The sequence below is a fragment of the Phocoena phocoena genome, chromosome 8, assembly GCF_963924675.1.
Source record: "Phocoena phocoena chromosome 8, mPhoPho1.1, whole genome shotgun sequence".
Classification (NCBI taxonomy): Eukaryota; Metazoa; Chordata; class Mammalia; order Artiodactyla; family Phocoenidae; genus Phocoena; species Phocoena phocoena.
In genome coordinates, this window is record NC_089226.1 from 22,557,435 (window position 1) to 22,578,890 (window position 21,456).

At 35.1% G+C, this 21,456-nt stretch overlaps 1 protein-coding gene across 2 annotated transcripts in view; it reads left to right on the top strand.

Moving 5' to 3' along the window:
- The window catches only part of RDX (radixin), a 99,804-nt gene that overhangs the window by 45,289 nt on the left and 33,059 nt on the right, over positions 1–21,456 (top strand). For both annotated transcript variants that reach the window (XM_065882373.1, XM_065882372.1), the window contains exons 6-10: positions 1,691–1,774; positions 1,982–2,128; positions 3,257–3,353; positions 4,225–4,388; positions 9,966–10,096. In XM_065882373.1, the coding sequence (XP_065738445.1) occupies positions 1,691–1,774; positions 1,982–2,128; positions 3,257–3,353; positions 4,225–4,388; positions 9,966–10,096 (623 nt within the window). The remainder of the gene's footprint in view (positions 1–1,690; positions 1,775–1,981; positions 2,129–3,256; positions 3,354–4,224; positions 4,389–9,965; positions 10,097–21,456) is intronic.

Below are 21,456 nucleotides of genomic sequence, written 5' to 3' on the forward strand. Positions count from 1 at the left end.
TTAAAGTCCCAAATAGACAGATTTAAAGCCAGGTGGGACAGATTAGCCTTACCGTGAAGATCTGCTTTTTCCTGGACGGAAGGAAAAAAAAAATGGGATTTTTTTCCCTTTTTTTTTTAGTTTTTCTCTCTTTTTTTTAAAGTTAATTTTTATTTTGTATTGGGGTATAGTTGATTTATAATGTTGTGTTAGTTTCAGGTGTACTGCATAGTGGTTCAGTTATACATATATATATATATCCATTCTTTTTCAGATTCTTTTCCAAAGTGGGAATTTTTGGATACCTGCAAACCAGTCATGCAGATTAATAATACAAGCACATTATACAAAATGCAAACGAATGAGATTTGAAATGCAGAATATAAAAAGCTAGAACATAAATCTTAATGACATTTAGTTTAATTAATCCATACCTTCAAATTTAGTTAACATTGTAATATCTGCAATTGGCTGCACTGATTATGCCCTCAAGGCTTGCCTCTTGGTGAGCACAGAGGCCAGATGGCAAGAGAGAGTATAAAGACAAGAAAAATGTGGAAACTTAAATGCTGTAAAGAGGAAGACAAAAATCTCCTCAAAAGCAAGAGCTTAAAAGAGGATACATAGAGAAAATGGTGTGTAGTAAAAACATCATGATCTGTCTGAGGCCCCATTAAGGAATTCACTCTAAATAGTGAGTAACTTGTCCAAGGGAAGATTATATCCCAAGATTCCTTTATGCTGCTAAGAAATCTGTGGGTTTACCTTAAAATTTTTACATAGTAAAAAAATAATATTTTAATACTACAGCTTTTGCTATCAGTATAATAGGATCTGAGTGTTCATCAATAAAGGTGGATAATTATCATCATAATTCCCAAGGAGAATAGAAATACATAGCGGGATAGTGAACACAGCAGGTAAATTATATGCATGCTGAATTTGCTCTTTTGGTGTTAAAATATTAGTCGTTGAAAATGAGAATGTTTGCTTACATTTGCAGAAGAAACACTGGAAGGATACAAAAGAAACTAATAAATTATTTGAAGTGTTGAGGGTGTGGTGAAAAAAATGCCTTTTCACTTGTATACTTCTTATATAAAAGTATTACCGATAGAAAATAACAATTAAATTTAGCAGCAAAGAAAGTAAATACATAGAGTCATAGAAGAATTAAGACCCAAGAATTCTGATTTTCAGTCTGTTCTTGTCTAATTTTTTTTATTAATCATGAGGATGTCATTTTCCCTTTTTTTGGCCCAATATTTTACTCATTTCAAACATTTGAATTCCCATAAACTAGCCATATAACTATCTTAAAAGCATATATTATGTAAAATAGTTTCAGGATCATAGAATCTTTTTATTTTGAGATAGTTGTAGATTCACACACAGTGGTAAAAAACGATAGTGAGGTCTGTGTCTTGAGTATCCTTCTCCCAGCCTTCCGTAATGGTAACATCTTGCATGACTTTAGTACAGTATCATAACTAGGATGTTGACATTGATGCAATCCACTGACCCCATTCAGGTTTCATCAGTGTTACTGCAGTCATTTGTGTGTATGTATATATTTGTTAATTCTGTGCAGTTTTATCACGTGTATAGCTTTGTGTGACCACCACAGTTAAGGTACTGAATGATTCTAGACTTTTAAAAAGAATATTTGAATCTTAGAGGCATTTTCATAGATTTTTTTTTTTCCTTGCAGTGTTTTGGAACAACACAAACTGACAAAAGAACAGTGGGAAGAAAGAATACAGAACTGGCATGAAGAACATAGAGGAATGCTAAGGTATTTGGGTGGTTATTTTCTTAGTATTTTTTCTCAAATTAAAGTTTTTTTTCCATAACATTTATTATCACATTAGATTATCCCCAACAGATTATTTGACTTATATAAATAAATACAAAGCACTAAATTTTAATCCAGAGTGTTTTTGTAATTTGTTTGGTATTACTTTTACTTATATATATATTAAAATTAGCTTTATTTCAATAGGGAAGATTCTATGATGGAATACCTGAAGATTGCACAGGATCTAGAAATGTATGGAGTCAACTATTTTGAAATAAAAAATAAAAAGGGAACTGAATTGTGGCTAGGTGTTGATGCTTTGGGTCTGAATATTTATGAACATGATGACAAGTAAGTAAATTAGTTGCATAGTGAACTAGTCATTATTCGTTGCTCTATATGGCTTTGCTCTTATGTTTGTAAAGTTCTTTTTAGGCTAAATTACTCTTAACTGCTTTTTTCCCTCCCAAATTAAAAGATTCATTAGTGCCACATAGGCTCTCAGATAACATATATCTGTTTTCTCAACATCTTGCAGTTTCAGAGTTCTCGAGTGTATTTTTTTTTTTAAATAGAATGATTGACTTTTATTTGAAGTGTGCTTCTTGATGTCTTCTGAGTTATGTCTAGTAACTTAATTAAAATTTGTTCTTGCATAGATAAAGAGTGATTCCATAAATGTTATGCCTGGCATGTAGGTTGAAATTGAAATGTATACATCAGGAGCAGTGAGACAATGAATAGGTGTATAATTTATTGTATTTTGTAACACTTTTCTTTGAACATTTATAGGAATTGTTTTGAATATTTTTAGACATCAGTGAAGTAGAATATTCTTCCTGTATCATGCATAATAAACAGTGTAATTTTACTTTGAAATTGACCAGGAATATATATGTCAGGCTCTTAGAGCACTTTTCAGTAATGATAGCTACAATTGCTTTATTCCTTTCTTTAATTTACCATATCACATAAGCGTCCAAGTCTGTGCCAGTAATGCCTTCTCCTAAGATGTTTCTTTTTATGCTGGGTTGGCTCCAGAATTTTATTTTCATTATTTACAAGTATCTAATAAAATACACATTCCTAAGCAAATAGAATAACTCCAAAAGAGAGGATTTTACTAATTTTACTCTGATATATTTTTTCATATATTACAAAGCAAGTTAAAATGCTATATCATTCAGAAGAGAAAATTTTGAATGAAAAGCAAAAATGACTTCAAGAGTAATTTTTGTGGATGAAATCTTTTCTCCTTTTTCTTCCTTTGGAAAATTTTTGAATGAGTTTCTGTAAGAATACCTATTATAGTTATGACTACAGATAAAGATGGGGAATGTGAAAGAGGGGTTAGCTCCGGATGGGAGGGATTGGGATTGGGGATTATGGACAAAGGGGACTTTGGACTTAACTGGAATGGTTCAGTTTCTTTTTATAATGAGAATACATTCATCTTAAGGAATGCTTTCATTTTTTAAGGTTAACACCTAAAATTGGTTTTCCCTGGAGTGAAATCAGAAATATTTCATTTAATGACAAAAAATTTGTTATAAAGCCGATTGACAAAAAGGCTCCTGTAAGTAAAATTCTTTTATTTTATGTATTAACTCTAAATTTCTGCCACTTTGCTATGATACCACTTGAAGAATGGCATTGTTCATTTATTGAATTGCTTCTGAGGAATATTCTCTTTTCATAGTTTAACTTTCCCAATGATGAACTAACATTAAGAATACAAGGTTTTAATCTTTTTACAACATGTAAATTACTAGAGTTTTATTTTAACTGAGATTTAACTATAAGGTAGGTAATATTTATTAGGAGGTGGTTGAAAACAATCAGCATTCCTATTTTACAAAAACATGTTGGTGGCTAGAATTAGTAGAAGTTGCCCTACTCTAAATTAACTTGTTTATAGAGCTTTGCATTATGAACTTTGTATTTCCATAACTTGAAACCTTGAACTTAAGAAATCTTTATATTTAAATAGATTTTTTGATTCTTCTAGTGTCAAGTATACTCCAGTATTTTAACTCAGTTATTGGAAAGACAAAGATATGGAGAACATTTCTAGGTTAAAAAGCTTAACAGCCTTGAACAAAGGTCCAGTTTTGAGATAATGGCAAAAGGCAAAACAAACAAAAAATCCTCCTCTGAAGGAACTGATGCTCATAGTTTCTTTGGAGAAGAAAAAAGAATAAATGACATTTAATGCACTGAGATGGTAAGAACATTAGCTTCTCCACAAAACTGGTAGGGAATGAAAAGGTGAGAAACCAGTTATGTGAAAGTATGGCATATACATGAGGAGTGAAGAAATTTTATGATTTCTAAACTATATGGAATATGACATTAGAAGTCATAGCACAGGTTGAAATTTAGTACAGGTTATTGTGAGAGTGACTGTCCTTCATGAAGATTTTAAATTTGGGCTCCTTTATGTTTAGGATTTTGTTTTTTATGCACCTCGTCTGAGAATCAATAAGCGGATTTTGGCCTTATGCATGGGAAACCATGAACTATACATGCGAAGAAGGAAGCCTGATACTATTGAGGTACAACAGATGAAGGCTCAGGCTAGGGAGGAGAAACATCAGAAGCAGTTGGAAAGGTATGGAATTTATAGCCTTTCATTTTTAATTGATAGGAATAGGTTATCTAAAAGTTAAGAATCCTCATCAGTTTCTTTGACACACTCTAAATTGACATTTTTACATTAGATTCATTGTTATTAAAATTGAATGACAGGGACTTCCCTGGTGGTCCAGTGGTTGGGACTCCCTGCTCCCAATGCAGGGGGCCAGGGTTCGACCCCTGGTTGGGGAACTAGATCCTGCATACTTCAAGGAAATCTCCTGTGTGCTGCAACTACCACCCAGCACAGCCAAATAAATAATTTTTTTTAAAAAATTGAATGGCAGGATGTATTATCATTATCCTCTTTTAAAATGAGTATGTATAATTTTCAAGTTAGAAATCTTTGACAAATATTTCTGAGAAAATGACTTTTCATGACTCTATAGATGTGCTTTTCTTTTATCGTGCTTGCTTTTTACTGACAGACTGTGGTATGGATGTAGTAGTTTGAAATTTTCAAGTTTGTTTTGCTTGTGATTTGTGTGTATTAATTTTTCAGGGTAAGAATGTGCTGAGTATTTGCTTTGAAACAGTGTCAATGACATTGTAGAACTGAAGTGAACAGTTACTATACAGAGCTGAATAACAATAGCACTCCCTACCAATGACACTGATATTTTTAACCATGGTTCACTTAGACTTTTGAAAAAGGTGTTAAATATATTAAATTGAGATTTTTGAAATGTAAAAATACTGAATAAAATCCTTGTCGACCCTGGAACCACATTACTGGGTCCAGCAACATAATTCCTAAATCTGATTCTATATTAATTTAGACTTTATGCTTTATTTGAAAAAATTTAGAGACCAAATTAAAGTTAACCTCTATTGAGGAAATCTTTGGAGAATAACACAATAATCTAAGAATAGAGTAGGTCCTAAAGAAAAAAAAACTGATGACCCCTAACCATATATATATTAAAACATATGTCATGTTGACAATAACATGATTTGAATTCAGCAAGTAAATTGGCCCTCTGCCAGATATAATTTTGCTACCTATACTTTTAGTGTTTGTATTAGATATATTTTTTTCTTAAATGTTCTGTGTATTTCAGATATTTTAGTAATTCACATTGCTCCCCTCAATTTGTCTGCCTTAGAGAAGTTTACTGCTTCACAAAACATTTTTTATACAGGCATGAAACTTTCCAGTAATTCCTGACCCCACCATTAAAGATGCTAAGTTGGAATGTTACTTTGGGCTCTATCATTTTTCACTGCTCTCATGTAGCTTAGAATCACATTGCAGTTCTAGTCTTACCTATTTTTTTTTTTTTTTTTTTTTTTTCTGTGCGCGGGCCTCTCACTGTTGTGGCCTCTCCCGTTGTGGAGCACAGGCTCCGGACGCACAAGCCCAGCGGGCATGGCTCACGGGCCCAGCCGCTCCGCGGCATGTGGGATCCTCCCGGACCGGGGCACGAACCTGTGTCCCCTGCATCGGCAGGCGGACTCTCAACCACTGCGCCACCAGGGAAGCCCTTACCTATTTTTTAAAATAGTTCTGTATTGGGCTTTACTTTCTCTCTTTTCTTATCCAGCATAGCCTTTCCCTCTCTCTCCAAGGCAAAACTTTTTCTTTCTCTCGTTCTCTCTCTTCCCCTCCCCCTCCCCCTCCCCCTCCCTTTCTTCCTTGCTTCCCTTCCCACCCCTCTAAGGTCTCCTATCTGAGTTAAATGAGAAATTATATCTCATACTCATCAAGCTGTAATATGTCCTGACCAATCTACTTGTCTATGATGTTGATGTATTATTTACATTCTTAACATAAATATATTTGTCTATTTGTCTTTTGTTTCTCACACATAGAGAGGAGTGTAGTATAATTAATAAACACCATTTGGTGATGGTGCTATATTTTAGTTACTCTAAGGCCTAGATGAAAGTGGAAGATTTTGTTTCTTTCTTTTTTTTTTCTTTTTTTTTTAAACAGTAACAACCCCATGGTTCCTTTCTTGGATTCCATGAAAGGTTCCAGCATTTCATTAGCAAGCATTTATTGACTGCTTTGTACAGAGTAGGAATTCAGTAATTGTTTAATTCATTTGAATGCCTAGAGGATGTTTTTTATTAGTCCAGCCACATAGGGATTGGCAGTGTTTCAGAAATGGCATTCCGAGTCTTCATTTATTCCCTGCTTTACAGGTCAGAGAGAAATGACAGCTGTGTTTGTGGAAACAATTTTGGTCAAGCCCAATGACAAAGTAGCCAGCAGACATACTTGGGGGAATGCTCAGAGGTATGCTGCCTGTGCTGCTGGAATCTCTTGGGCAAGAACAGTAGCTGGGAAGGGGCAGCAAGAGGCCTCTTTCCCTACAGTACGTTGGCATATGTGGCCATATTCTCTCCCCATAACTCTGATAACTTTTTTTCTTATAGTGAAAATGATCTTATTTTCCATGGGTTATTGGTCCCTGTAGTCTGCGTTCTTAAGTTACTTACATCCAAATTGAATTGAGTTTACAGTTTAGAGCCAGATACCTACATGTCAGTTGTAGGTTAGCTATGGGATATTCTGTGTCATGGCTGGCTGCCTGTATCACTAGGACTCAGCTGGTGTCATGCAAAGAATACAGGCTTTGGAATTAAATAAATCTGGGTTTGAATTCTCTTCTGACACTTGTTGAAAAAGTAACTTCTGACCCACTGTTCTCTTGCCCTTACTATGAAAATAATAGTCCTACTTTCAGGAGTTTTTGTGAGAAATACTAGTGTCAGTATAGAAACATTTAGCAAAGTACCTGATGTTTTTAATAAATAGTAGCTGTAAATAATTCTTAATATTATTAATACATAGTCTGAATAGAAGTTAGTTTGAGAAGTTAGTCTGAATATGTTTTAATCTTCACTTTAAGAAAAATGTAATTGAGGCCATCTGATATTCTTTAAAAAGTAGTATATTTTAAAATACTTTTGGCATATTAGTACAGAGAATTGATAGTTTATTAATGTGTTATTTATTTCTTAAAATAGAACAGCTTGGTCAAATGAGTGTTTCCAAATCCAAACTCTAAGTAAAAATATTTACATCTGTGGTTTAGAGTAATCACAAGAGGCTTGCTTCATGGGGAAAGTGGGACTTCATTTTGAGAGAGACAGGGGTAAGATATTTTCAGAAGATGAAGCTAACCTAAGCAAATGTGTGAAGATAAGGATATGCACGGCATGCCTAGTGGCCTGTGAATGGACCAGTTTGTTCCTCCAACAAGGTTTAGGGGAGAAGCAAGCTTTTTCAGTTTCATAAAGGAGACAAGACAGGCCTGCAAAAACTAGGTATCACTAAGAAATGTGGAGAGCCAAAGGCATTTATATTAATTGAATGGGATTAGTTGGTGATGGCTGTAGCCAGGTGAGAATTCTTATTAAGATATGAGACACGGGCTTCCCTGGTGGCGCAGTGGTTGAGAGTCTGCCTGCCGATGCAGGGGACGTGGGTTTGTGTTCTGGTCCAGGAAGATCCCACATGCCACGGAGCGGCTGGGCCCGTGAGCCATGGTCACTGAGCCTGCACGTCCAGAGCCTGTGCTCCGCAACAGGAGAGGCCACAACAGTGAGAGGCCTGTGTACCGCAAAAAGAAAAAAAAAAATATGAGATACAAGCCTCATAAGAGCACAGCAGAGTAAACTTTGCAAAATGCTTTAAATATTATAGTCAAGTTAAATATTGGCTATACATTTATTCCCTTTTTCAGTACAAAGACTAAATTTTCCCCCCAACTTGCTTGTTACCTTCTGTCTTATTTCCTGCTTCCATATCTCCTTTACCTCTGTCCTTGAGGATGAACAAATGAAACATCAATAGGGAAAAGCTAAATAACACCAGTGCCTATCTCCGGAAGGGGCCATCTGTGTGCCAGAGCTGTACCTGAAAGGTTCTGAGTTCATGGAATATTATTACAGCCTTTGGTCTTGAGATCTGTTTTGTGGTGTAAGTCCTCATAAAGTGTCTCAGGGCCTCAGGGAGGGAGGGAGGAAGGTAACTGTCTTGGAGAACAGTGGCAACACTGGATTTGATTGAGCAGAGGCTGGGGAATGTTGGGGGTAGGCTATTCAACATCTTAGAGTAGCAGCCTGGCACAGAAAAAAGTAGCTCTTGGCTATACTTAGCAATTCCTTGAAAAGTACTGTGCTCTTGCTTTCACAGACAAGCCTGCCTTTTCAGCTTTCTAAAGAATACAGAAAGGTCAGCAGCCTCTGCGGAGGCCACCAGGCCCTTGCTTTGCTCATGGAAGTTGGGAAACTCAAACATTTCCTTAAACCTCAAGCACCCCTGTCTTCTAGAGGGGTGGGGGCTCCCAACTTCTTATGTCTCTTTACCTGTGTATACTCTTACAGGTTGAATAGGATAGGAAGAAAGAGGTGAATGTGCTGCAGAGTGAGTCCAAGTCTTGGCGGCAGAGGGGTGCTTAGTTACTGACTCCTGGCTGTTGAGAAAGTACCTTGTAGGGAATTCTAGAACAGAGGTGGAGCTCCTCTCACATAAATGAACTCCAAGCCCTAGATTATTAAATGCTGTGAGGATTTATTAAAACCAGCTGGAGAGGTATGATCACCCTTACACTTAAGGGTCTATCTCTTGCCAACTTGCCACAACTATACCTGTTTATCCCAAAACTGGGTTGATTCTCTTTTCATGTTGGAGGCATATAGGTACTAGGAGCTGTAGGAATTTTTAAGTTTAGATTTATTGAGTAAGGAATTGATAATAAAACTTTGCTGGTAAGCTTATCAGAGACTGCAGGTTGAGAAACTACATGGTTTGGGCCTGAAATTCAGAATTGACATCAAATGGCAGCACTGTCTTTTAGAAATATTTAGGTATATTCACATAAGTGTCAGATGAAGTCATAATCGATTTTTTTTTTAATGAGAGAAAATTATTCCCATTAAAGTAGACAGTATTATCTGATAATTAACATAGGGTCTCTTATTCATCATTATACTTCTGGCCCTCAACATAGAGTCCGACCCACAGTAGGCCCTTGGTAGATGTTTGATGAGTGAATTTGGCTATATTTAGATATGTACTGTCATTCTAAGGGATTTGTCAAAGGAGATTAAACTGGTTTGTCATCTTATATCTAAGCATAAGTTGGTACTACCTTAGAAATTAAACTTCTATTAATTAATTGTTAATGGTCGAAAATTGTTGCCCTCCCAGGTTATTTTGCTGTTTAAAGTGAAACAGCCTTGTTTACTCCCTTCAAGCCTTTGTTACTTCCCCCAGTGGAGGGCTCCTGCTAATCTAAAGAAGGCATGTCCTTGGGTATAGCAGCTGTGCAGTTAACTCCTTTTGTGCTGACATGTAATTTACTGTCAAGAGTTCATTTTAAACAGTCATTGACTAAACTTTTTGCAACCTCACAATTGTGTATGTAACAGTGTAGTCCTATATTCTTAACTATATGAGTTTTGAACAAATCTGAGTATAATGAGGACTGTTAAAATATTTATGCTGTAGTTTCTTAGTTGATTCACAGCTAGTACTTAGGCTTCATATGAATATTTGCATATATTAATTTGTAAAAGCACAATTGTAATTCCTTTTAAGGGCGCAATTAGAGAATGAAAAGAAGAAAAGAGAAATAGCAGAAAAGGAAAAGGAAAGAATAGAACGTGAAAAGGAAGAGCTAATGGAACGTCTGAGGCAAATTGAAGAACAGACATTGAAAGCCCAGAAAGGTAAAAGTTTCTTTTTGACACTGGATTCAAAATTGTTGCTCTGTCATCAGCTAATAGTATTTCTTACTACTGTTAAATCTTATTTGTCTTATCTAGAATAATTACATTTAATTGCCAATTTAATACTTGGTGGAATTACATCATAAACACGTTTAAGGCACATTCAACTATACAAGGCTCATATATTCTTTGTCTTTCATTTACTTAAGCACTTAAGTATTTTTATGTGTACCCTTATATATTATGAATGCCTGTATGTAGTAATTTATTCCTATCACTATTCAGGGTTCCATAAACAAAAACACGTTTTCAATACTCTCTGGTACTTAAACAAAAGCATTTTATGGATATGTAAGAACTTCAAGGCGTCTAGGTAATTAAAAGCATTTTAAGCTATTCTGACTATTTAAACTCTTCTGGAACTGTCTCTAAATTTAATTTCAGTATATTAAAAAAATGCACAACACATAGTAGAAGTGTTTTGTTTGTTTGTTTTCGGTAACATGTTTGGAAGAACCTATGACCTAGGCAGTAGGTAACCAAAATGCTACAGTGTATATATAGAAAGGATACATTGGATTTAGAGAGTGTGGTTTATATAAAGTAACTCTAGAATATACTAATTTCAAACAAGAAATAGTGGGGAGAACACAAGAAAAAAGATATTGAGTAAAATAGGATGTTATGTGCCTTCCTAAGCAGTAAGATCTAGGGGATAACATGAAAATCTACATTATTTATAAAATTAAATTAATACCTGCTTTTCTGACAACTAGTAGGACCAGCCATTCACTTCTGTTGGAAATAGCTAATGATCTTAGTTAAGGTTTATTTTCATTCCTTACATTAGCCTACCGTGGTGGGGGGATGCTTTTGAGCAGTGGGTAGAATAACTTGCAGATGGGTAGCTAGAGGAGGAAGTCACAAAGACTGTTATAAATCCACAAACTGATCATTCCAATTGCAAGATGATTGGAAATAATATTTCTAAGAGAAGAAATAGAAAAAAAAAAAAAACCTGGATTTTATTCTGACTCATTAGAAGCCTCATTTCTCAGAGCTAGAAAAGACCTAGAAAGTATTTAGTTTAAAGCCCAGAGGTAGTAAAGAGACTTATTTGCAAACCATAACACAAGGGTAGAACTTGTTTCCTGAATTCCAACTTGATGCTGTTTCTCCCACTCTAGGTGCTTTTTCATCAGTTAAAAAAGCAGACATTTGTGATGCGCCTACTTTGTGCTGTGTTTTTGAAAGACAGATATATAGCATGCATGGGAGTGAAGCCTGTGTGCTTGACAGAAATGAGATGTATACATTAAAAATATTAATAAAGTGAGGTAACATGTACTAAGCACCATGTGAAGAGTATGAGCAATACTCTTAGAGGAAGAATAGTGTAAAAAAAAAAATCTGGAGTATACTAAAGTGTGTTTTTTAAAAAAGGAAAGTTTAGGGCTTCCCTGGTGGCGCAGTGGTTAAGAATCTGCCTGCCAATGCAGGGGACATGGGTTCGAGCCCTGGTCCGGGAAGATCCCACATGCCGTGGAGCAACTAAGCCCGTGCACCACAACTACTGAGCCCGTGCTCTAGAGCCCGTGAGCCACAACTACTGAGCCTGCATGCTGCAGCTACTGAAGCCCACGTACTTAGAGCCTGTGCTCTGCAGCAAGAGAAGCTACCGCAATGAGAAGCCCGCACACTGCAACGAAGAGTAGCCCCCCACTCAACGGAGCTAGAGAAAGCCCGTGCGTAGCAACGAAGACCCAGTGTGGCCAAAAATAAATAAATAAAATAATTTTTTTTAAAAAAAGGAAAGTTTAAAGAAATGTATGATAGTGCTCTGATTTTAAAGAGAAGATTGAAGGATAGTACTTTTTCATTTACATAATACATTTTCTTAGAGAATAGCTATTTACTAAATCTTTCAATCTTATTTATTTAGGATGTATAATAAAAATATTAATGATTTACATACAGAAAAGTACTCAAGTAAAGAAGCACCAAAGAATATAAGGAAGATAAAACATAAGAAAGAATATAGAGCATGCCTGTCAAGACAGTTTCAAATCAGTCATCCTAAGGCAAAGGACATCCAGTTTGTTTTTTTGTTTGTTTTGTTTTGTTTTTCTAATAATACAGCTTTTCCAGGCCGTCCTAAACTCTGCACGGTTGTCTTGTAATTTATGCTAAATTCTCATTCAAATGCAGTAACTCTGGTCATCTAAATCATGATATTTAGTAGATAAAACCATAAGTGTTTGTGAAAAGAAACTTACATACTTCATTATTGTCATTTTCTTGAAAAAAATTTTATTGAAGTCATTATTTGAAATGTCATAAATCATTAAATAGAACCATTCTGACATTTTGCATTGCCATAATTCATCATTGTTAAATTATTTAGCTTCCTTTATCATTCTTTTAACCATCTTTAAGATATATTGGTGACTATATTTGAGATACAATACAGCCAAACTTGCATTTAGTCACTATTGCAACAAAAATCAAAGTGAATTTCCACCTTCACAAAGACAAACCACAGGAAAGAGTTGGGGGTATAGTGATTTCATTCATTCTGGATACTTGTTAAACACTTAGTACTTAATAAGTACACCCAGTACTGTTCTAGGCATTGTTCCAGGTATTGGGGATATAGTATTGAACAGATAAGTTTCCTACTCTCATGTAGCTTACAGTTTATTGAGGAAAGACAGAGTAATAAAATTAACAGATAATAAAAATCATCTTATGTAGTTCGAAGTGCTGTGAAGGAGATAAACAGGATAATGTGATAAAAGTAGTAATAGTAAGTAGGAGGGGGTTTAGGTATGCATTGTTTACAAACAGGAGCCAAGCTTTAATTCTGTCATTAACTTATGACCATAAGGAAGTCATTTTAGCCTCTAGATTTCCTTATGTTCCTAATTTCTAAAATGGAGGTAAATAATCCCTAATTTAGCTTTTTGAGATTTTTTGATATATAAAGTTATATTAAAGTTTTTTGTTGTTGAAATTTTTTCATAGGTATAATAATGTGCATACCTCTTAAGTGTAAGGCTCAATGAATTTTTACAAAGTGAATTTATTTTTGTAACTACCCAGAACAGGATAGAGAACATTACCTGCCCTCAGGGAACCCCACCTTGTGTCCCTTTGCAGTCATTTTTTCACCCCAGATGTATATCATTCTGATTTATATCATCATGAGGTTTAGTCTTACCTTTTTTTCTAATAGCTCTGTTGTGATATAACTTACATACCACACAGCCATTTGAAGTGTACAATTTAATAGCTTTTAGTATGTTTGCATAGTTGTGCAGCCGCCATCACAGTTTTAGAACAATTTCATCACCCCAGAAAGAAGTCGCATACCTGTTAGCAGTCGCTCCCAGTTATTCCCAGTTCTCCCTCCCTCAGCCTTAGGCAGCTACTAATTTACTTTTTATCTCTATAGACTTGCCTTCTGGACATTTCATGTGAATACAGTCATGCAAAATGTGATCTGTTGTGACTTGCGCTGAGCATAATGTTTTCAGGGTCCATCACGTTTTAGCATGTATCAAGGACTTTATGCGTATAATGCTACATTTTACTTTTTCATCAGTTGTGTCCACTGTTGGCCGTTGTGAATATGCTGCTATGAACATTTGTGTACAAGTTATTGTGTATCTGTACGTTTTCATTTCTTTTGGGTATAAGCCTGGGAGTGGAATTGCTGGGTCATATGTTTAACTTTTTGAGGACATGTGCATCTGATTTCTAAAACAATTATATGTCATTTAACATTCATACCAGCAAGGCATGTTTTCTCCACATCCTCACCAACACTTGTTAATATTTATCTTTTGGGTTATAGTCATGATAATGGGTGCGAAGTGGTATCTCATTGTGGTTTTGATTTGCATTTTCCTAATGGCTATTGATGTTGAGTATCTTTCCATATCCTTATTGGCCATTTATGTATCTTCTTTGGAAAAATGTATTTTCAAATTTTCTGCCCAATTTTCAATCATGTTTTTTTTTGTTGTTGACGTATAAGAGTTTTTTTTAATATTTGTGTGTAAATCCCTTATCATATATCAGATATATGATATGCAAGTATTTTCCCCTGTTCCATGGGTAGTCTTTTCACTTTGTTGATGGTGTTAAATTTGGTTTTAAATTTGGATGAAGTCCTATCTATTTATTTATTTTGGCTTTTATTGCTTGTGCTTTCAGTGTAATGCCTTAGAATCATCTTGCCTATGTTTGAACTACATAGAAATGAATTCATGTGTACTTTTGGCCTCTTTTTGCTCAAACTTATGCAGGTAGCTGTAGTTTGTTTTTTCACATTGTTGTGTAATATTCTATTGCATGTATTTACCTCAGTTTATGCATTCTACTGGTGATGGACATTTGTAATATTTCCAGTTTGGGGCTATTATAAAATAAGGCTGCTATGAGCATTCTTGAACATAGCACTTGGTGTACATACCTACTAGTTTGTGGGATGTACACATCTAGGAGCGGAATTTCGGGATCACAGCTGTATAGAGCTATAGTAGATACAGCCACCAGTTTCCCAAAGTGGTTGTATCAAATTTCATTCCTACCACTGCTCTACATCTTCATCATTACATTCACCACTCATTATTATCAGGGTTTCTTTTTTGTTTTGTTTGTTTAGCCATTCTGGTGGATACAATGAGTACAGTGCATTTTCTTGATGACTGATGATTTTGAGCACCTTAGCAAATGCTTATAGCTGTCTGTGAAGTGCCTTTTCACTTATTTTGCCCATTCAAAAAAAAAATTGGATTTTCTTCTTTTTCTTATTGATCTGTAGTAGTTCTTTACATGTATTGTAAAAACATCTCTCCGTGGTTTACCTTTTTACTCTCTTAATGGTGTCATTTAATGAAAAGACAGTCTTAACTTTAATCTCCATTTATCACTCTTTATCACTCTTTATGGTTGTGAATGTATTATTGTTTACTACCTCCTAGAAACTTTGTTTTACCTTTCCCATTTAGGTCCACAGTCCATATGTAAATGATTTTTATAAGAGTCAAGGTTTGTTTTTTCCCGTACATATTTCTAACTGACCCAGACCCATTTATTGCAAAGACTTTGTACCATACATAGCATCATCTTTGTCACAAATCCAGAAGTCTGTATGTATGCATCTGTTTCTAGACTCTTTTCTGTTCCACTTATCTATTTGTCTATCCTATTGCCAATGCCACAGTGTTCAGTTACTAGTTGTACCTAAAAAGATTTTTAACTGACGTGTCATAAATAAGTCATAGGTATATAATAAAATGGTAGGAAGCATGTTTCAAAGACAAGGCAACTCTTGGGCTCCCATGTTACTTAACTTTATCTTTTATCTTTAATCTTTTATGGTATTAGTTGTTAATTGTTACACATTATATACTTTCATAAATTATAATCCTGAAATTGAGAAAAGGAAAATAATTACTTGATGAAGTTAATACAGAGAGCCATTTAGTTTATAACAGAACAAAGTCTCCAGAAGAGTTTAATATCTGCCAAGACTGGACTTATCCATTTAAGTCAACAGACTGAATATTCTGCATATTTCACAGAATAAACCCTCTCCTCCCATGGTATTGCTAGGTGATGCACCTCCTGGATCATCCCTGGGTTGGTAGTTTTCTCTTTGTTTGCTGTATTAACTATACTTTTCCTTTCTTCCCATCTCTGGTAGCTTCCTTTTCTACTTATTCACAATCCTTTTCTTAATAGAGAGCTCCTGGAGAGGAAGTTCTGGGGATGGAAAATCCAGGAGAGGAAGATCAGCTGTTGAAATGTCTTTGCTGCAAACCTCTGTGGATTGAGGATGTGATAACAGTTTCTCAATGTGATGACAAGATCTGTAACTCTGATTTATCTTCTAAGTTGGCATTTATAATACAGCTTTTCTGTTGGGTTTCCCACCGCTGCCCAAGTCTGGTCTTTTCAGATTTTCTTCCTTTAAGCTTTCATTCTCAGCCACAGGAGGAGCTTCACATGCTCTTCACATTTGCAGTATTGCTGTTTATTTGGTGGTTAGAAATGTTTTATCTTTTTTGAGGTGGGGAGGGGGCTTTTTTTTTTTTCCTTCAATGCATGATTCTAGTGCACTGGCTTACTGTTTTGCTAAAATAAAATTAGTAGTGTATTTGGGTCCCTTGTCAAAGAGCTCCTGAATTTTTAGCTGGTTTTTCTTTATAGAGGGCCTGTGGATTGTGAACCTAAATGTTAAAGGTAGAATGAAGTTTCTAGAAGGTAGTAAAGGAGAGAATGTGTTCATAACCATAAGGAAAAGATTGATAAATTGAACTTTTATAATTATAAAGGGGACTCTGGCCCTTGGCATCTCTGCAGAGGGTTTGTAGGACTCCTGAACGTCTGTTTCTACATTATTGTCAGTGTTCCTCTGGCCGTTGATTCTTTCCCCATGCTTTGCTTTTTTTCCACCTCTCCTAGATGAGCAGTGTCAATCATAGTTATTTTAATGACCTTGCTTGCAAACTCCAATGTCTGGATAATCTATGGGCCTATTCTATAGTCTGTATTCCCTTTTTGGGGTGGGGGGAGGGGGTCAGGGGCTCATTTGGTCCTGTCTGGTATACCTGGTAATTTTGATTGAATGCCCAACATTGTATATGAAAAGTTATAGAGACTTTGGATGGTGTTATTTTCCTTTAGAGAGGATTTAATTTGCTTTTGGCAGTCAGAATATGTGCAGATCACCTGGATAGAGTTGAGCTGGGTTTCAGGCTTTGTTAACGTTGGTCTCTTTCTGGTTTTCCCATTGCTAGTCTAGCCCTTTGGGGGTGTCATCCAGAAGACTGCATATTTACTGGGGCCCTTCTGTCTTAGAGGGCCTTGAACTCCAACCTTTGACTCCCAAGCTGCAAAGAGTGTTAATCTGTCTGGTCACCTCTTTACCCTCTTACAGCTGCTTTTTGCTTGTTTCCTTATGTGTGCATTTTAGGAGTTGGCAAATGTCTTGAGGGGAAATACACATAGATTTTGAGACTTTTCTGTTTACTCCTTTTCAGGATCTTGTCCTTTCAAGCCTTGGATGCTTTGGCAGCCCCAAAGTCTAAATCTCTGTTTTCTTAGCCTGATAGAATACTACAGGCTCTGCCACTATTCCACTCTACTGGGAATATTATATACCTGTTTCTTTTGCATATAAAATAAGCAAATACATGATATACACACAAAGATATGTTTTTCTTTCCACTTCTTTCTCTTTTTTTTGTTGGCAATAATCTCAGATTTTATTCAAAAGCAAGACCGCCCACCCCAATTACTCTGGTTATCCCTTCATAATGAACGTATCCTACTTTTACAAAATTTTTCCTTGTGCCTACTTCAGTGAATTTAAAAATTAATTTATTGTCTCAATTATTTTCTAATTGTTTGGCTGTGGAAAATTGGCATATTAGATTGTACTGCCTGGAACAGCAACCAGAAGATCCCCTATAAACTTGTTAGAAAAGTAAATTCTCTGGCTCCATCCCACATCTATTGAATCAGAACCCGTAGGGGTGGTACCCAACAATCTAGTTTAACAAGTCAGCCAGGAGATTCTGATAGAAACCATTTGAGAAACACTGGCATATGAGAAACATGTGCTATTTACTTAATGGACAGGCAGACATGGAAGTGAGGGAATATATCAAATAAGAAAATAAGCAGTGACCCAAGTGCTTTGACTCTAAATGGGTACAGAATAAGAATAGCCATGAATGAGACTCATTAACTGGTTCTATTCAGATACATATGAACTGCCCCTCTCTTCTGCTTGATTTCCATGAGCTTATGTTAGTGTAAAACCCCAAGTACATTTGTCTTGGGCAGATCTGTAAATTCTTCAGCATATGTACACTGTAGAGAAAGTAGTAGGATTGACCATTTCCTAATCATCTCCCAGGCTGCATTACCCAATACGCAGTCTGTCTACGCACATGTTTCTGTCATCTGCCAAGCAGGGGCAGAAAAAAAAAGTAATATATAAATATATTTATATAAATAAGTACATTTATATAAACATAGATTTTTATATAAATAAATATGTAAAATCTTCATTTTGAGTAATGTTTTTTAAAAGTACCAAAATGGTCATTAGAAAAAGCAAAACATTTTTGGCCTTCCTTATATCTTTTTATGACTTTGTATTGTTTTTAGTTTGATTGCTGGGACTAAGGCTCTAGATATAATTTTTCAATGCCTGAGGCCTTACAGGGTTTTAATCTGGCTCAGATTCTCCACTTCCACTTCTTTCTTAAACAAAAGGTACATATATCCTTTTGCACCTTGCTGTTTTCAGTTACCATTGCTTAGATGTAGTACAGGTATTCTAAAATTGCTTTTTCAGTAAGTAATTTGTAATCATATTCTTAATTCTATGATTTCTAAGAATTTTGATAATAGAACTTTTATTTGCTTTTTTTTTTTTTTTTTTTTTTTTGTAATAGTTCTTTTCCCAGGGTAAAAATAAACTATTGCCCTAGACTGGAAAGAGGAAGAAAAAAATCTATAATCTTCTGAGATTTTTTTTTATTATTTTTTTTTTTTTACTAATACTGTTACAATTTTTATAGCTTCCAATCTTTGCCCTTGGGGGTGACATAAGAGTTGATTTGGCTTGCCAAGTCTTAGACCTGTCAAAATCAAGTGATGCTTGTGTTCAAACCTGATTGAGAAAGGGAAGCTTTCACAAATTTTATTAGCTTGAACTTAGAATAACTTCCCTGGTCTACACTTAATTAACTTCCATAACCATCTACATCAATATACTGTGTACTGTTAATGAGAGAAACAATTTATTCTTGTAACCTTTCACCTTTGTCCTGAAAGAACTGAGATTCTAAAAGAAGCCAGATTTCTTTCGTACTCTCTTCTCACATGCCAGACCTCAAAAATTGTAGGTTCTTGCTTTTTTTGACCCAGATAGGCAAAACATTGATACTATTCACATTTCTCATCTAATCCTTCTCCTCAAGGGCTTCTAACTGGATCCAAGGTCTGGAGGGATGTTTGTTTCATATAAATATATATATATTTTTTGGCCATGCCACGGATCTTGAGGGGTCTTAGTTCCGTCTTAGTTCCCCTGACCAGGGATTCAACCCAAGGCCACAGCAGTGAAAGTCCCGAGTTCTAACCACGGGACCTCCAGGGAACTCCTGAAATATTCTAATTTGTGGGTTCACAAACTTTTTCTTAAAAGGCTGGATAGTAAATATTTCAGGCTTTGCAGGCCACATGGTCTGCTACAGCTATCAGCTCTCCCATTGCAGCATGAAAGCAGTCATGTGCAATACCTAAACAAATGAGATTGTGTTCCAGTAAAACTTTATTTACAAAAATACGGCATTGGGTTGGGTTTGGTCACTGAGCCATAGTTTGCCAATCATAGTTAACTGGAGAGGAAAGAAAGAGATCATTGTGGGATATATGGCACTTCAAAACCTTCCTTTCTAGACTAGAGACTAGAGTAGATTTGAAGCTTTCAGTTCATTTTCAACATTAAAAAAAATTAGAGTTTTGTGTAATTCTTAATATACCACAAAACAACCATTGCTCTGTCTACTATTCCTCAAATTAATACTTAGTACAAAAAAACTGTTAGAAAATAAAGAATATTTTGAAATTTAACTTTGTAACCCAGGCTTATTTTTCTTTATTGGCTCATAGTACAGAAAGAATTTTTATTATGAGAGAAAATAAGGCGTTTTCATTTGTAAACTTTTCTTATTATTTGTTTGCTTGTTTAGAAGGAGGATACAGCTGTGAACTTTGTGAGCTTTATTTTATGTATTAGTCAGCCAGATGGAAAGAATGATCATTAAAAAAGTTAGATGGGCTAGCTCTGATGTCCAAGTTTTAGAAGACATATACTAAAATGAATAATCCTAGAATTTAGCTTCAGTAACATCCTTCATTATACACATTTCATCTTTATAGCCAAATAGTCACGTAGAAGTTTTACATTTTATCTAGAGTTTAAAGTCATTTTTCTTCCCAGTCTTCTCAAAACCTCCCAAGTCGTAACTGCAGTTACTTAAATTAGTTCTGACCAAGAACAACAAAATGGAGAACAGTAAGGTGACTTGTACATTACAGTTAGCTTTCAAATCTTTTGACATACAGATTTTCAGTTTTTCCTTTTTTCTAAAGTATACAGAAAGGGAGAGTCATTCTTTGTAGAACATTGCACCCATCTTAATAGATGACATTCTCTTGTCTTCTGTCACAGATGTCCTTGCTATTGAACAAAGATTGTCAGAATAATACTTAAAATTAGTACTTTCAAATTGATTTCAAATCTTTTGGCTTTGTGCTAGTAATATTTTCCTTTCTCAACTCATTAGAATAAGAAAAGAGAATTAACTTTATGATCTGTACATTTATGGATTAAAATTCACCTCATTTATCTCCAAATATTACTTACTTGTCTTCATGCTTGAGGAATGGATATGTACTAATAACTCTAAATTTTCAGTAATTCATATAATTCCCATCAAAATTCCTGTTTGAGTCAGTAAGTATTCAGTCTTAATGTCTTGGGTTTACTTACCTAATACTTAGTTTAGGTAAGTAAAAACTTATTTAAATTTTAAAGTGTGTTATTTTATAGACTTTTGAAACAGATGGCAGTTTGTTTAGGTAAAAACTTCAAAGAGGTTTTTTAAAAATTTTTCATTGGTGTATAGTTGATTTACAATGTTGTATTAGTTTCAGGTGTTCAGCAAAGCAAATCAGTTATACATATACATATATCCCCTTTTTTTTAAAGATTCTTTTCCCATATAGGCCATTACAGAGTATTGAGTAGAGGTCCCTGTGCTATACAGCAGGTTCTTATTAGTTTTCGATTTAATATATAGTATTGTGTATGTGTCAGTCCCAATCTCCCAGTTTATCCCTTCTCCTCGCCCCGCCCCATCCCCTGGTAAACATAAGTTTGTTTTCTACATCTGTGACTCTGCTTCTGTTTTGTAAATAAGTTCATTTGTACCTTTGTTTAGATTACACATATAAGCAATATCATATGATATTTGTCTTTCTCTGTCTGACTTACTTCACTCAGTTGCTGCAAATGGCGTTATTTTGTTCTCTTTTATGGCTGAGTATATAGGTACCATTGTATATTCCATTGTATATAGGTATCACATCTTTACCATTCATCTGTCAATGGACACTTAGGTTGCTTCCATGTCCTGGCTGTTGTAAATAGTGCTGCAGTGAACATTGGGGTAATATATCTTTTTGAATTATGGTTTTCTTTGGGTATATCCGCAGGACTGGGATTGCTGGGTCATATAGTAGTTCTATTTTTTAGTTTTTTAAGGAAC